Genomic DNA, 13,992 nt, shown 5'->3' with positions numbered 1-13,992 from the left:
CCCCTTTACAAAGCCTCCACACTCCCTGATGACAAATTGAAATCCAGCCACTCAAAACCCTTTGTTTCTGCAGAAGAGAATGACAAGGACGAGGTCTGGCAGCCGCTTGCAAACGACTCACAAACAGCAGAATCTTCAAAGTTTGTCAAAGATCAAGTATTGTTGCCTGAAGCCTTAAATAATCTCACTGCAGCTGGAAAACCGTGGCTTCTCTCTGCGTTATTTGACCCAGCGGATGTTGTTCCAAAGATACACATAGCAGCAGATGAACATGCCTCTGCTGCTTCTGGATCAGTCAGCACCAATGACCATGAAACTCTTTTAAATGCTCAAACTACTTCTCGCCCCCCTGATGCTGCAGCATCAACAAAACGCACTGCTGCTCCAATTATTCACAACCCCCCGCACACTTCTGGCCTCAATGTCCCCTCATCCACTCCATCCTCCAGACCCCCCTCTGTCTCCTCAGGTCGAGGCTTCATTTCTGGGCTGGAGGAGCTCAAACCTCCTGTGAGAGAAAACACAGGTGACTTTATATACCTCTCCGTGTCAAATGAAACCACTGTTGTGACACTCAAAGACTCTCCTTCAGGGCCAATTAAAAAGACAAACGCAACAAAGGCTAAAAATGCGAATATGGAGGCATCTCAGGGGGACGTGACAGGCAGCAAACAAACTCCACATCTCACTGTAAACTCAAGCACATCAGCAGCTTCAAAGGTAACCATCGCAAGTCCAAGTGTGTCGAACCACAGTGGGAATCAGCACTCAGGAGTGTTCATGAATCCAGACCTCAGTGACGGTGAAGACGCCCAGCGTTCCCCCACCCCCCCCGTGGTCCTCAATGCCCACCACTTTATAGCCACAAAGAACTGGTCTCCAGCAGTCAGTGTGTCAGCTAGCAGTGGCGGCCTCAAAAAGTTCACAATCCGCCCGACACCTGGATCCCCAACTGTGGCTTCAGCAGCCAAGCCCGCGTTGCCATGCCAATGTAAACAGCGCTTTCATTTTACATGTCTGTGTGGACTGTCATCGGGGAACAGTATGTCATGCAGTAACAAAAGAACCTGTAGAAGTAGAGAAAGAAAACAACAATCATCTGTAATAACAGTAGCATGCACTGTTAAAAGAAATACGTGATAGTAAATGTAATAAGTCTTAAAGTCTATTTATTCAAGTGGCCAAAAGTATATGGACAACTTGTCAACCTAGTTCATGTACTTTTAGTGTAGGTTTGGTCTCTTAGTTCCAGTGAAGTGGCATCTTAATACTACAGAATACCATTATATTTTAGATGTTTCTCTTCTGTGCAACAGCGTCTTTTTTTTTTATTATTGTTCCCAATAAGTAAGGAGCTCATGCTTCTTTTTTTGCAGCCGCTCTGAGCACATCTAGTTGAAAATACCTAAACTGGTTTCACTGGGAGTAAATCTCTGCAGTCGGGCTCCAAAATCATGGAAAACCTGAAACCATAAGAGTGGAGAGCTGATGGAGCAGCTCATTAATGAACATAGTTTTAAAATAACATACTATTCAGGTATATATATATGACTTTTGGCCCCAAAAATGTATTAATGCTCGATTCAAATTTATAGAATCTGGTTGAGACTTATTGGATATGAGCCATCTGTTTGGAGGATAATGCAACTTTACTTTAAAAAACACAGATTTTAAGACTTAATACATGAGTAAATTACTCATTGAGGTGTTTGGGTTTTGCAGCGCGGTGTATGAATATCTGTTTTTAATCAGTAGTTAGACTCAATAGTTAGTTTTTTCTGTTGGAACCATAGTGGTAGATATTCATAGCTGTCAATCAGGTGAAGGGGGTGGATCCCTCAGGTAATGGAGGCTGGTGATTGGTTCGTCATGGTTCTGGTGCTCTGTAGGACTTTACGATTAAGTCTAGTCGTCCAATCAGACGGTAGTATTCAGCCTGGTTCTTAGAAACAAATGGATTATCTTTATCTCCTTTTCACTCATCAACATCTCTCTATTTACTGCTCTTTCTCTTTTATCTGTCCATCATTAGAATATCAACCACGAGGATTTTTCTTTTCATTTTATTTCTCCTCTCATTTTCTTTTTACCTACAAATCTTCCATCTCATTTTTCACACTTCTTTCTTTTCCCCGTTCTTCTCTTGGTAGAGATGTCCTGCTCTGCTGCTCGTCCTCTCAGACAGTAAATCACAAACACATATCATCACATCGCATTTTACAGACTGCAGTGAAGTCCAAAAAAACAATCAGGAAAGGTCTGCAGCCAGCAGGGTCTCCCACCAGAGCTGATGGAGTAGAAGAAGTCTTTTGACCTCAGTAGAAGTTACTAACATTAATAGATACCGGAGCGACACCTAGTGGCCAACGTGACGCATAGCAGGAGAGCTGGAGCCCTAAAGATGTTTCATCATGGAAGATGAGATTTGTTTCATTTAAATAAGAGATATAATGACACTTTCTTTGACTCAATAAGTCAATAACAACATTATATAAATGTTATTATTATTTAGTTATTTGCCTTTTTTTAGTTTCATTAACAATATCAAAATAATCGATGAGTCTAAGTCAGAATTCTTCACACAGATTTTTGGAATGAACATCTTCAGCAATATATATATATATATATATATATATATATATATATATATATATATATATATATATATATATATATATATATTAAAAAGTAACTTAAGGATAAATAAATAACATAACATAAATATAAAAGAAGAAGGATATTGAAATACTAATTTTACCATTTGACTTTCCCTCGTAGTCATTTAAATTTCACTCATGGAAATGTTAATTCTAGATATATGTTAAAGGACTCTGTCATGTTACTAATATATTTTCACAGAATTACATTTTCAATAATAGGAACTATTAAAAAGAAATCTGAGATTTTCAACATAAAAGTCAAAAACTTAGCTCATATTAAAAGTTACAGACTTCTTAAAGTATTTTCTTGAAAATTTTCAGAATAGAACCGCCGTGTTTTTACAAGTAAATAGTAGATTTCTTTTATAAGATGTGTTTTTTTTCCAGAAGTCCTGTATGTAGTGAGGTGTCAGTCTGACACTGTCACTTAAATAGAGACCTAATCTGTGAATCAGGCGACAGAAACATCTTCTCCTGCAGCTTCTTTTCTGATTCCTGACGAATTCAAAATCACCTCATTCACCAAGAGAAAGAATCGGTGCTGACTGCTCGGCCCTCCGCCGGCAGCTCATTCCTCCCGCCGGCCCACTCTGTAAAACTGGAATTCTACTTAACTCAATTGGCTCCAACGGCTTGAATCATTTCCTGCTATGTGTCACAGAAAAAGACTTCCATTATAATGTGTGAAACAGTCTGAGGCAAACTGAACTCTCTCTCTCTCTCTCTCTCTCTCTCTCTCTCTCTCTCGTCTTCCTCTGCAGAGGGTTTATACTACCGGGTTTCCTTTGTGGTGGACGCCGGGTCCGCGACGCTGACCCAAGCTGCTGTGGAGCGAGCTGTGGCATTGTGGGTAAGATGAGTTCTACGTTGAACTGGATTGACTCATTTCTGGACGTTCAGCCCTCATTGGCCCCCAGAGAGCAGCAGGAGCCCCTTCAGAGCTCTGTGGTCAATGTTTAGTGAACTATTAAAACCACAGAAGCTCACCTGCACACAGAGAGATGGGCTGAAAGCCTCAAAACACAAATGTAGCTCAGACCTAAACGTCTTGTTTTAAATAAAAAATGTGAGCCAATAGTGCATACCTGAATCAACCCACTAGGGGCCTCCAAAGACAAGAATCTGGCCCTTATGAAGCGGCTTCAGCTTTAAGGATCTTTTCATTTGTTTGCATAAAACTGCAGCAAATGTTCTAGGACATTATAAGGAACATATTAATGATAAAGAGAAAGTCAGAAGATTTGCTATCATGAAAAGTCCTCAAATCCTCATATTAAGAGAAATAAAACATAATATTAACTTTGCTTCAGTCTGACTTAAATCACATAACAAACCAAGTGTGTTCTCTTCATTAAACCATTAAAGCTGTCTGCTTCTATAACTAATACAACCCAATCACCAGAACATTTCTGTTCTGTAAACCACGGAATACGTTGAATGTTGGTGTTTCTGAACCACAAAATATGTTTCATTAATAAGTGGTAACGTTGTAAAACGACTGATTAGTTTTAGGCAATAAAAGTTATTGGTTCAGGTTTAAAAAGATCATGATTTATGGTAAACAACGTAACGCAATAAAGTAATAAACTAAAGTAACAAACAAAGTAACAAACAAAGGAACGCCTCCAACAACACAATCTAATTTTTCCAAACAGCGTGAACATTTAAATGCAGCTGACCGGACAGGGGACCACTTCCTGTTTACTAATCTAGAACAATAACAGAAGAATATTGTTTTATTGGTTGACTAACTGATTTGTTTTCTTCTTACAGCTCAATCAAACGTTTCAGAACTGGACCCATTCCGTCTCCGTAGACTCCATCAGGTAACCAGAACCAGAAGGAAACACTTTTCTTTACGGTTTTTAATAACGTTTATCTGTTAATCTTTACTTTTTCACTTCCTTCTGATGATTTAAACCACTCAGACAGCGTTCATCTGATAATTTAATAAACATAAATACCATCAGTAGAACTTTATTGTTATGTATGGTATGTGAAAGGGAATTTCTTCATATTTGGCATAAATGGATGAACTGATTAGAATTTGGTGGTTGAAGGTCAAAGGTCAATTGACGATTTTGGCCATGACTCATTCATTCATATGCTAACTATGTCTTATTCACCCAAATGTCTGATAGGATGAATTAATGACATTTTGGACAGACATGGTAATACTAGTTTTATTCAAGAGCCAGAACATTTCTGATAGATAGAAATCCTGCCAGGTGTCTAATCGAAGGTATTTTGTATTTTGGTCATTTTGTACTCAGCTTACAGTATATTTCAACAATATTAAAACAATAAAAAGGTGTTTAATGAATCCTCACCCCTCTCTCCAGTGTTCAGTCTGGTTCACAGAGCGGAGGAAACCCGACCAGGTAAAACATCTACATTCATCTTCATTGATGTCCTTCTGTCAGTTTCATCTCCTCAGAATGCTCCTCATGGTTTTATTGTCATAAGCTCATCATCTCTGTCTCTGGTCTCCAGCTTCTCGTGCCGGGCCCTGCTGGTTTATTACTACATCACCAATGAGAGTCTGGGTGAAGCTGCTGTGTCCTCCAGGCTGTCGGTCAGTGAAGGCCTCATGGGGGACGGCCTGCAGGTCCACTCCGCCTCCACGGACGTCTCTTTAATAGGTAACAAAATACACAGCATTTCATAAAAATATGTGCAATCCACTGTACTATACTACAATTATTCTGTCTGTTTACATAATATTTTAGCTATTGTGGAATTTTAATGTTTTTTTACTTATTTACTTATTTATAATACTTGTTTTGATCTTGTTTTTTACTCATGTCTCTTGTTTGCGGGACTAATAAAGGATTATCTTATCTTATCTGATCTTATCTTATGTATTTATTCTCTCTTTTCAAACACAAACTCACTTTCATTACTTTTCTTATCTGATTTATTCTCTCTATTTGTTATTCATGAGTTTACTTGATTCCGTCTCATTCCTCCTCCGTCTGGGTTTTCTTATCTGGAGATTTATTTTGTCCGATCTGAGCTGTTTGTCTTCTTCTTTATCTTTTGTAAATCTTCATGCTCGTGGTTTTGTTTGTCCAGTTCCGTTTGTATTCCATCTTGTTGTCCTTTAACTCAAACTCTGAGGTGACTCCTGTTTCTATTTTTTTACGTCTCCTAACAGAAAACTGTCCCGAGGAGAATCCGCGCCACTACCTCTGGCCTGAGAGCCGACCCACCGTGACCCGGTTCCTGCCCTGCTTCCCCAACAAGGACCAGAGCACCTCCAGGACCTGGTAACACACATTAACAAACACACACACACTGTTTTATTTAATCTTTGTTTGTCATAAAAGAACCCTTTTAAAATGACCACATCTTCAATTTATTATTTTTTGAATTATTGTGTTTTACTGATTAAATACTACTCAACAATTCATACAAATATTACAAAGCATCTGCATGAAAATGTGTTTTTAGAAAACCCTTTTTGTAAAAAAAATCTTAAGTTTTAATCAGAAAAGCCTAAAATAAAGAGCAGCAGGGGTGGAAGAAGTACTCGAACCTTTTACTTCAGTAAAAGTAGAAGTACCACACTCTGAAAATACAACATATCAAGTTAAAGTCGCAAATTCAAAAAGTGAAAGTACAGAAGTATTAACAAAAGTAAAAGTGAATTATTCTGATTTTAGCATTAATAAAAACCATGTCAGAGCTTTTTAATGTCGTAGTTAATCAATGAGGAGATGATTTTAAATACTTTGTACACTACTGGGTAGATTAGTATTAAAGTACTCCATCATATTATATAAGTACATGATGTTGTTTTTTATGTTAAAAGTGACGATGAGTTGCAGTAAAAAGTACAATATGGGATGTAGTGGAGTCAAAGTATATTGTAATATAAATAAATACTCAGGTAAAGTACAGTACTTGAGTAAATGTACTTAGTTACTTTCCACCACTGAAAAGCAGGCTTGACTGCAAAGAGGTTGTGGGTTCGAATCCCTCCTTGGATTGTATAACTCTTTATTATAATGTTGTCCTTTGTGTGTCTCAGTCTGATCAGTCCTCAGAACCTCTCCTCCTATTGGTCGCCGGCAGACGTCACCAACTGCACCGACATCGACTCCATCCAGGTGTCTGCAGGTACGCTCAGCCGACAGCCAATCAGAGCTCAGACTGAGGCAGGATGAGTTAAAATAAAAACAAATGTTGAAAATAAAAACAAATGTTGAAAATAAAAACAAATGTTGAAAATAAAAACAAATGTTGAAAATAAAAACAAAATGTTGAAAATAAAAACAAATATTGAAAATAAAAACAAAATGTTGAAAATAAAGACAAAATATTGAAAATAAAGATAAATATTGAAAATAAAGACAAATGTTGAAAATAAAAACAAAATGTTGAAAATAAAAACAAATATTGAAAATAAAAACAAATATTGAAAATAAAAACAAATGTTGAAAATAAAAACAAATATTGAAAATAAAGAAAAATGTTGAAAATAAAGACAAAATGTTGAAAATAAAAACAAATATTGAAAATAAAAACAAATATTGAAAATAAAGAAAAATGTTGGAAATAAAAACAAAATGTTGAAAATAAAAACAAAATGTTGAAAATAAAAACAAATATTGAAAATAAAGACAAATATTGAAAATAAAAATAAATGTTGGAAATAAAAACAAATGTTGAAAATAAAAACAAATATTGAAAATAAAAACAAAATATTGAAAATAAAAACAAATATTGAAAATAAAAAAAAATGTTGAAAATAAAAACAAAATGTTGAAAATAAAGACAAAAATTGAAAAGAAAAAAAAATGTTGAAAATAAAAACAAATATTGAAAATAAAGAAAAATGTTGGAAATAAAAACAAAATGTTGAAAATAAAAACAAAATGTTGAAAATGTTGAAAATAAAAACAAAATAAAGACAAATATTGAAAATAAAAACAAATATTGAAAATAAAGACAAATATTGAAAATAAAAACAAATATTGAAAATAAAAACAAATATTGAAAATAAAGACAAAAGAAAATAAAAAAAATGTTGAAAATAAAAACAAATGTTTGAAAATAAAAACAAAATGTTGAAAATAAAAACAAAAAACAAATATTGAAAATATTGAAAAGAAAGAAAAATGTTGAAAATATAGACAAAATGTAATAATAGACACTGAGAAACGTTCTTTGTTATAATAATAATGATTTCATGATAAACATTATTCTCTCTTTGTGTTGTTGTTTCAGAGAACGCGTTGGAGGTCGCCGTGCAGCTCGCCGTCATCACCAACAACGAGCTGTCCAATGAGGAGGTGAGAACCGACCTCTGCTCTGAAACCACTTCCTGTGAGGAAGAGCGTTAATGAATCTTCATCTCCTCTCCTCCTCCTCCTATTCCTCCTCCTCGTCCTCCTCCTCCTCCTCCTCCTCCTCCTCCTCCTCCTCCTCCTCCTCCAGGTGTCTAAAGTGGTGATGAAGGTGAAGGAGCTGGTGAACGTGGCTAAGATCAACAGCTCGTTGGCCTCCACCGTGGTCACCATCATCTCCAACGTCATGACGAGCTCCGAGAGCGCACTCGCCTCCTCCTCAGAGAAGTACGACGCTCTGTGCTCTACTCTAATGTGTACTCTATTGTACTTTACCCTGTACTCTACTGTAGTCTACTGTAGTCTACTGTAGTCTACTGTACTCTACTGTAGTCTACTGTACTCTACTGTACTCTACTGTATACTCTACTGTAGTCTACTGTACTCTACTGTACTCTACTGTATACTCTACTGTAGTACTGTAGTCTACTGTACTCTACTGTAGTCTACTGTACTCTACTGTATACTCTACTGTAGTCTCCTGTATACTCTACTGTAGTCTACTGTAGTCTACTGTACTCTACTGTATACTCTACTGTAGTCTCCTGTAGTCTACTGTACTCTACTGTATACTCTACTGTACTCTACTGTACTCTACTGTAGTCTACTGTACTCTACTGTAGTCTACTGTACTCTACTGTAGTCTACTGTAGTCTACTGTACTCTACTGTATACTCTACTGTAGTCTCCTGTATACTCTACTGTAGTCTCCTGTAGTCTACTGTATACTCTACTGTACTCTACTGTACTCTACTGTACTCTACTGTACTCTACTGTAGTCTCCTGTACTCTACTGTATACTCTACTGTAGTCTACTGTACTCTACTGTATACTCTACTGTAGTCTACTGTACTCTACTGTATACTCTACTGTACTCTACTGTATACTCTACTGTAGTCTACTGTATACTCTACTGTACTCTACTGTAGTCTCCTGTACTCTACTGTAGTCTCCTGTACTCTATACTCTACTGTAGTCTCCTGTACTCTACTGTAGTCTACTGTATCCTCCATATTAACTCATAGTTTGGGCTCCTCCCCCTCAGAGCTCTGAAGACAGTAGATGAGTTGGTTCAGAAGATCGAGTTTGACGGTCCGTCGATCAGCATCACCTCCAGACACCTGTCTCTGGGGATCTCCACCCTCAACACCTCCATGTTCAACGGGACCTCCTTCAGTGCCTTCCTGCCCCCAAACACCACCGACCCACAGGTAACTCCACCCACACACAGGTAACTCCACCCACTCTTCAGTAGCTTCACCTACCAACAGGTAACTCCACCCACCCACATGTTAACTACACCAACACAGATATAACTCCACCCAACCACAGGTAACTCCACCCTCTCACAGGTAACTCCACGCACACACCTGTAGGGGGCCCACTAACAGTTACCTCCACCTACCATGTAACACTAACAGTTACCTGCCCACCAGTTACCTCCACCTACCTATAGGTAACACTACAGGTTACTCTGCCCACTAACAGTTACCTCCACCTACCTATAGGTAACACTACAGGTTACTCTGCCCACTAACAGTTACCTCCACCTACCTATAGGTAACACTACAGGTTACTCTGCCCACCTCCACCTACCTACAGGTAAACTCAGGTTACTCTGCCCACTAACAGGTAACTCCACCTACCTATAGGTAACACTACAGGTTACTCTGCAACAGTTACCTCCACCTAGGTAAGTTACTCTGCCCACTAACAGGTAACTCCACCTGCCACCATGTAACTCCACGCCCACACAGGTAGCTCCACCTACCTATAGCTCACTGCACATACTCCCAGGTAAGACTACAGGTAACTAATTCCTTTCCTCCTCCTCCCTCTCCTCCTCTCTCCCCCCTCAGATTGACTTTGAGTCAGAGAGGAGTAACCCTTTAGCTCAGGTGAGTCTTCCTGCGTCTCTGCTGTCCGGCGTGTCCCTGAGTGATGAAGACAGGTTGTCTCTGTCCAGAATCAACTTCATGTTCTTCAGCAGCACAAACCTTTTCCAGGTGAGACCTCCAAGGAAAAACACCAATAAACGATCAATAAATCAATTTACATATCATTGATCAACTGTTGCTGTTGCAGAAAGAGCAGGACGGCCTCTCGTTGAACAGCTACGTGGTGGCGAGCAGCGTGGGGAACTTCTCCATCAGAGACCTGAAGGACCCGGTGAAGATCCAGATCGCTCACCTGTCAGAACATGTTCAGGTGAAACAACACACACACACACACACACACACACACACACACACACACACACACACACACACACACACACACACACACACACACACAGTGTACAGTGGTCATGTGATCACATTGTTGTTGTTTTATGCAGTATAGTAAAACAAAAAACATATATTCTCTTTTCATTTTTGGACATTTTTTTGTGTATTTACTTTTTTCTTTAAACCTGATCTTTTTGATTTCAATTTTTCCATTTCTTTTTTTTTTTATTATATATATTTTATTATTGTTTTATTTTGTCTTTCTATTATTTTTCTCATCCAATGTTTTTTTATAAAAACATTTTTTGTGTATATTTTGCTTTACTTTTTGATGGGTAGGATTGTGTTGGGAGGATTTGAGTTCTTTATTATTTTAATGATATTTATATTTTTTTGTTTGATCTTTTAGATTGAACTTTTTCCATTTTTATATATTAAACTTGTTTATTAATTAATTTTTATTTTGAACATTTTGCTTTACTCTTTCGTGTTTTGTGATTGCGTTGTGAGGATTTATTCATTTATTATTCAATTATTTTTCCTCTTCTTGTCCACTTTTTTTATACCTGTTTCTCTTGTGAAGCACTTTAAATTTCCATGATAAAGATATTCATTTAAAATAGATTTCACAGTTAATTAAACCATCTCTCAGGTGATATCTGTGTTACGCTTTGCAGACCTTGATCTCTTTTCTTTACTGTGTCTTCTCTCCTGACAGACACACCTGAATCCGGTCTGTATGTTCTGGGACTTCAGCATGAACAGTGAGTCTCTTAGTTTAGTAGTTTCTTCACCTCCATCTTCTGAAGAGTGTCACTGCTCCAGGTGTGATTGAGATGTGTGGTAATACCTGTGTGCTGCCACTAGGTGGTGCTGGCGGCTGGAACGGAGTCGGCTGCAGAGCCTCCTCAGAATCCAGCAGCAACAGAACCATCTGTCTGTGTGACCACCTGACACACTTTGGCATCCTCATGGTGAGACCAAGTTCATATTCAGAACTGTAAACACAAAAACAACTCCTCAAACTACATCATTTTAACCTCTGACCCCGATGATGTCATCGTCCTCTTGGTCTCTCCGTCCTGTAGGACATTTCTGGAACTTCTCCCGACATCGACCCGCAGAACAACAAGATCCTGACCTTCATCTCCAACATCGGCTGCGGCGTCTCGGCCATCTTCTCCGCCGCCACGCTGCTCACCTACATCGCCTTCGAGTGAGTGCAGTGAGCGGATGTATTGATAAGATAAGATAAGATAAGATAAGATAATCCTTTATTAGATCATGTAGAGATATTGATCAGTGCTAAACTAGAGGCCTAAACATATTTGCTGTTACAATTAAATAGTGTAAGACCATAATTCCTAAGAGACACCAGCGCTGATCATTCACAAACGTTTGCATGTTTTTGATTACTTTAATAAAGTAAGTGTCCACTAGGAGGCACTGTCACGTTTAAAAAAACACAGTATGAAGAAAATGTAGAAGAAATTGTAAACAAAATACAACATCAGTCAAACAATAAAAATAAAAAATAATTAAAAAACAAATATAATAAAACATTTAAAAATGTTAATTCAAAAAAATAACCTCCTGAAGGAATATAGAAAGACAGAATAAAACAACAATACATTTTTAAATTTAAAAACAAATATAATTTAAAAATTCTAATTTAAAAAAAAATAAAGCTCCTGAATATAGAAAGACAAAATAAAACACAATAAAAATATTTTTTTTTATAAAAAAAACTAATATAATTTAAAATTTTAAAAAATGAAACCACCTGAAGGAATATAAAAAGACAAAATAAAACAACAATACATATTTTTTTTTTTAAATAAAAAAAATAAAAAACTTCCCTAAGGAAATCAGACTGTGAATAACGGCTAGAGTTCGAAACCTCTGGAATAATCCGGACCAGAGAAGCTCTCAGCAGCTCCTCTGTGGACAATCTTTTGCCGGTAAATGTAACCCATTGATGGTTCCCATGGTTACAGGGAGTTGGACGTAAATATGTGGACATTAAAACCACGTCCATAGAGTTCTCAGTGAAAATCTGACTTCCAGCACATCACCGCTCTTCTTTCCCGCAGGAAACTACGGCGAGACTACCCGTCCAAGATCCTGATGAACCTCAGCACCTCCCTGCTGTTCCTCAACATGGTCTTCCTATTGGACGGCTGGCTGGCCAGTCTGAAGACCGATTGGCTGTGCCTGTCCGTGGCCATCTCCCTGCACTACTTCCTGCTGACCACCTTCACCTGGATGGGCTTGGAGTCCATCCACATGTACATCGCTCTGGTCAAAGTGTTCAACACCTACATCCGCCGATACATCCTCAAGTTCTGCATCGTGGGATGGGGTGAGTTGTTAGCGCTGAATAAAGTGGAAGTGGCATTCTGAGTGTCAGTGCTGAAAGGAGATAAACGTTCAGTTTAAGTCCAAAACATTGAAAGGAGTTGAATTGTCGCTTGAAGAGGCAATCCTACAATAAATGAGTGACAGTTGAAGTGTACGGACTGAAAGACGTTTGGTGGAATCTTCTGGTACTTGGTGACTTTACATTTAGTTTTGAAAGATTCCTGTTTGACTTTTTCATAGTTTAATTGACTTCATTAATGTCCAAAATAAATATTAGGAACACGTTAGGAAGGAGTTTAGTATTTTGCCCTTCATTTTTATTTTATCACTTATTGTCCACGTTCTCACCCCTGACATTTGAAATGGTTTGATCTTCATCTTGTAGGTCAAATACTGTATTCTTCATGTATTCTCTCCCTGAGTAACTCTGAAATAAGAATGTTTTTATTCTGATATGAATGTGATAACTGACAGTGTGTTGTGTTTCAGGTCTCCCTGCCGTGTTGGTGGTGATCGTTGCTGCCGTGGATAAAACCAATTACGGCCTGCTGGAGTACGGAAAGGGAGAGTCAGGAGAGGGATCCTCAGAGTTGTGAGTAACATGTACTTTTTATGGAAAACATAATTGTCTTAAAGGTCTTTTCAGATACACTGATAAAATGCATTAACTGTAACAAGATGTATTACAATGCACAAACAAACAAAGTCAGACTGAGTTTAGGTAAAAGTTGTCTGTGTTCCTACTTTATAGTCAGTTAGTGTAAGTTTTCATGAAACGAAACCAAAACTGCCATCTGTTATACATGTAATGTTTATCTTTAATTTTGATTTAAGGATTCTACAGAGTACTACAGAGTACTACAGCTTAATCATAATCTCTAATAAAGTACTAATACATCAAGCACACAGCGATGTAACGACATAAACAGCAAATACATCCACAAGAACCCTCTTTGTTTGATCAGCAGTACATCAGTGTGATCGTTGTATGTAATGTGTGTGTGTGTGTGTGTGTGTGTGTGTGTGTGTGTGTGTGTGTGTGTGTGTGTGTGTGTGTGTGTGTGTGTGTGTGTGTGTGTGTGTGTGTGTGTGTGTGTGTGTGTGTCCTCTCTCTCCTCAGCTGTTGGATCCAGAACCAGGCCGTGTTCTACACCACCGTCGTGGGTTACTTCTGTCTGGTGTTTCTTCTGAACGTGGCCATGTTCATCGTGGTGATGCTGCAGATCTGCGGCCGCAACGGCAAACGCAGCAACCGCACGCTGAGAGAGGAGGTAAACAAACACCTCGCCACATCGCAGCTTCTTTTGTGATATACATGTCTCTTCTACTTTCTTATAAATTTGCAGGATTATTATATTGTCATTGTTTATCGGGTTTCACAACTAAAAAGCA

General features: G+C 38.0%; 1 protein-coding gene across 1 annotated transcript in view; it reads left to right on the top strand.

Annotated features, from left to right (window-relative positions):
* adgrg6 (adhesion G protein-coupled receptor G6) overlaps positions 1-13,992 on the top strand; it is a 74,549-nt gene that overhangs the window by 48,614 nt on the left and 11,943 nt on the right. Inside the window, exons 11-27 of the mRNA XM_054619034.1 lie at positions 3,422-3,510; positions 4,434-4,486; positions 5,003-5,041; positions 5,154-5,302; positions 5,818-5,929; positions 6,694-6,782; positions 7,893-7,957; positions 8,103-8,239; positions 9,057-9,222; positions 9,871-10,017; positions 10,097-10,213; positions 10,958-11,003; positions 11,107-11,213; positions 11,328-11,455; positions 12,333-12,601; positions 13,090-13,189; positions 13,721-13,871. Coding sequence (XP_054475009.1) covers positions 3,422-3,510; positions 4,434-4,486; positions 5,003-5,041; positions 5,154-5,302; positions 5,818-5,929; positions 6,694-6,782; positions 7,893-7,957; positions 8,103-8,239; positions 9,057-9,222; positions 9,871-10,017; positions 10,097-10,213; positions 10,958-11,003; positions 11,107-11,213; positions 11,328-11,455; positions 12,333-12,601; positions 13,090-13,189; positions 13,721-13,871 — 1,964 coding nt within the window. The remainder of the gene's footprint in view (positions 1-3,421; positions 3,511-4,433; positions 4,487-5,002; positions 5,042-5,153; positions 5,303-5,817; positions 5,930-6,693; positions 6,783-7,892; positions 7,958-8,102; positions 8,240-9,056; positions 9,223-9,870; positions 10,018-10,096; positions 10,214-10,957; positions 11,004-11,106; positions 11,214-11,327; positions 11,456-12,332; positions 12,602-13,089; positions 13,190-13,720; positions 13,872-13,992) is intronic.

This window comes from Anoplopoma fimbria, chromosome 18 (assembly GCF_027596085.1).
Source record: "Anoplopoma fimbria isolate UVic2021 breed Golden Eagle Sablefish chromosome 18, Afim_UVic_2022, whole genome shotgun sequence".
Classification (NCBI taxonomy): domain Eukaryota; kingdom Metazoa; phylum Chordata; class Actinopteri; order Perciformes; family Anoplopomatidae; genus Anoplopoma; species Anoplopoma fimbria.
This window is presented reverse-complemented; position numbering and strand designations above follow the sequence as displayed.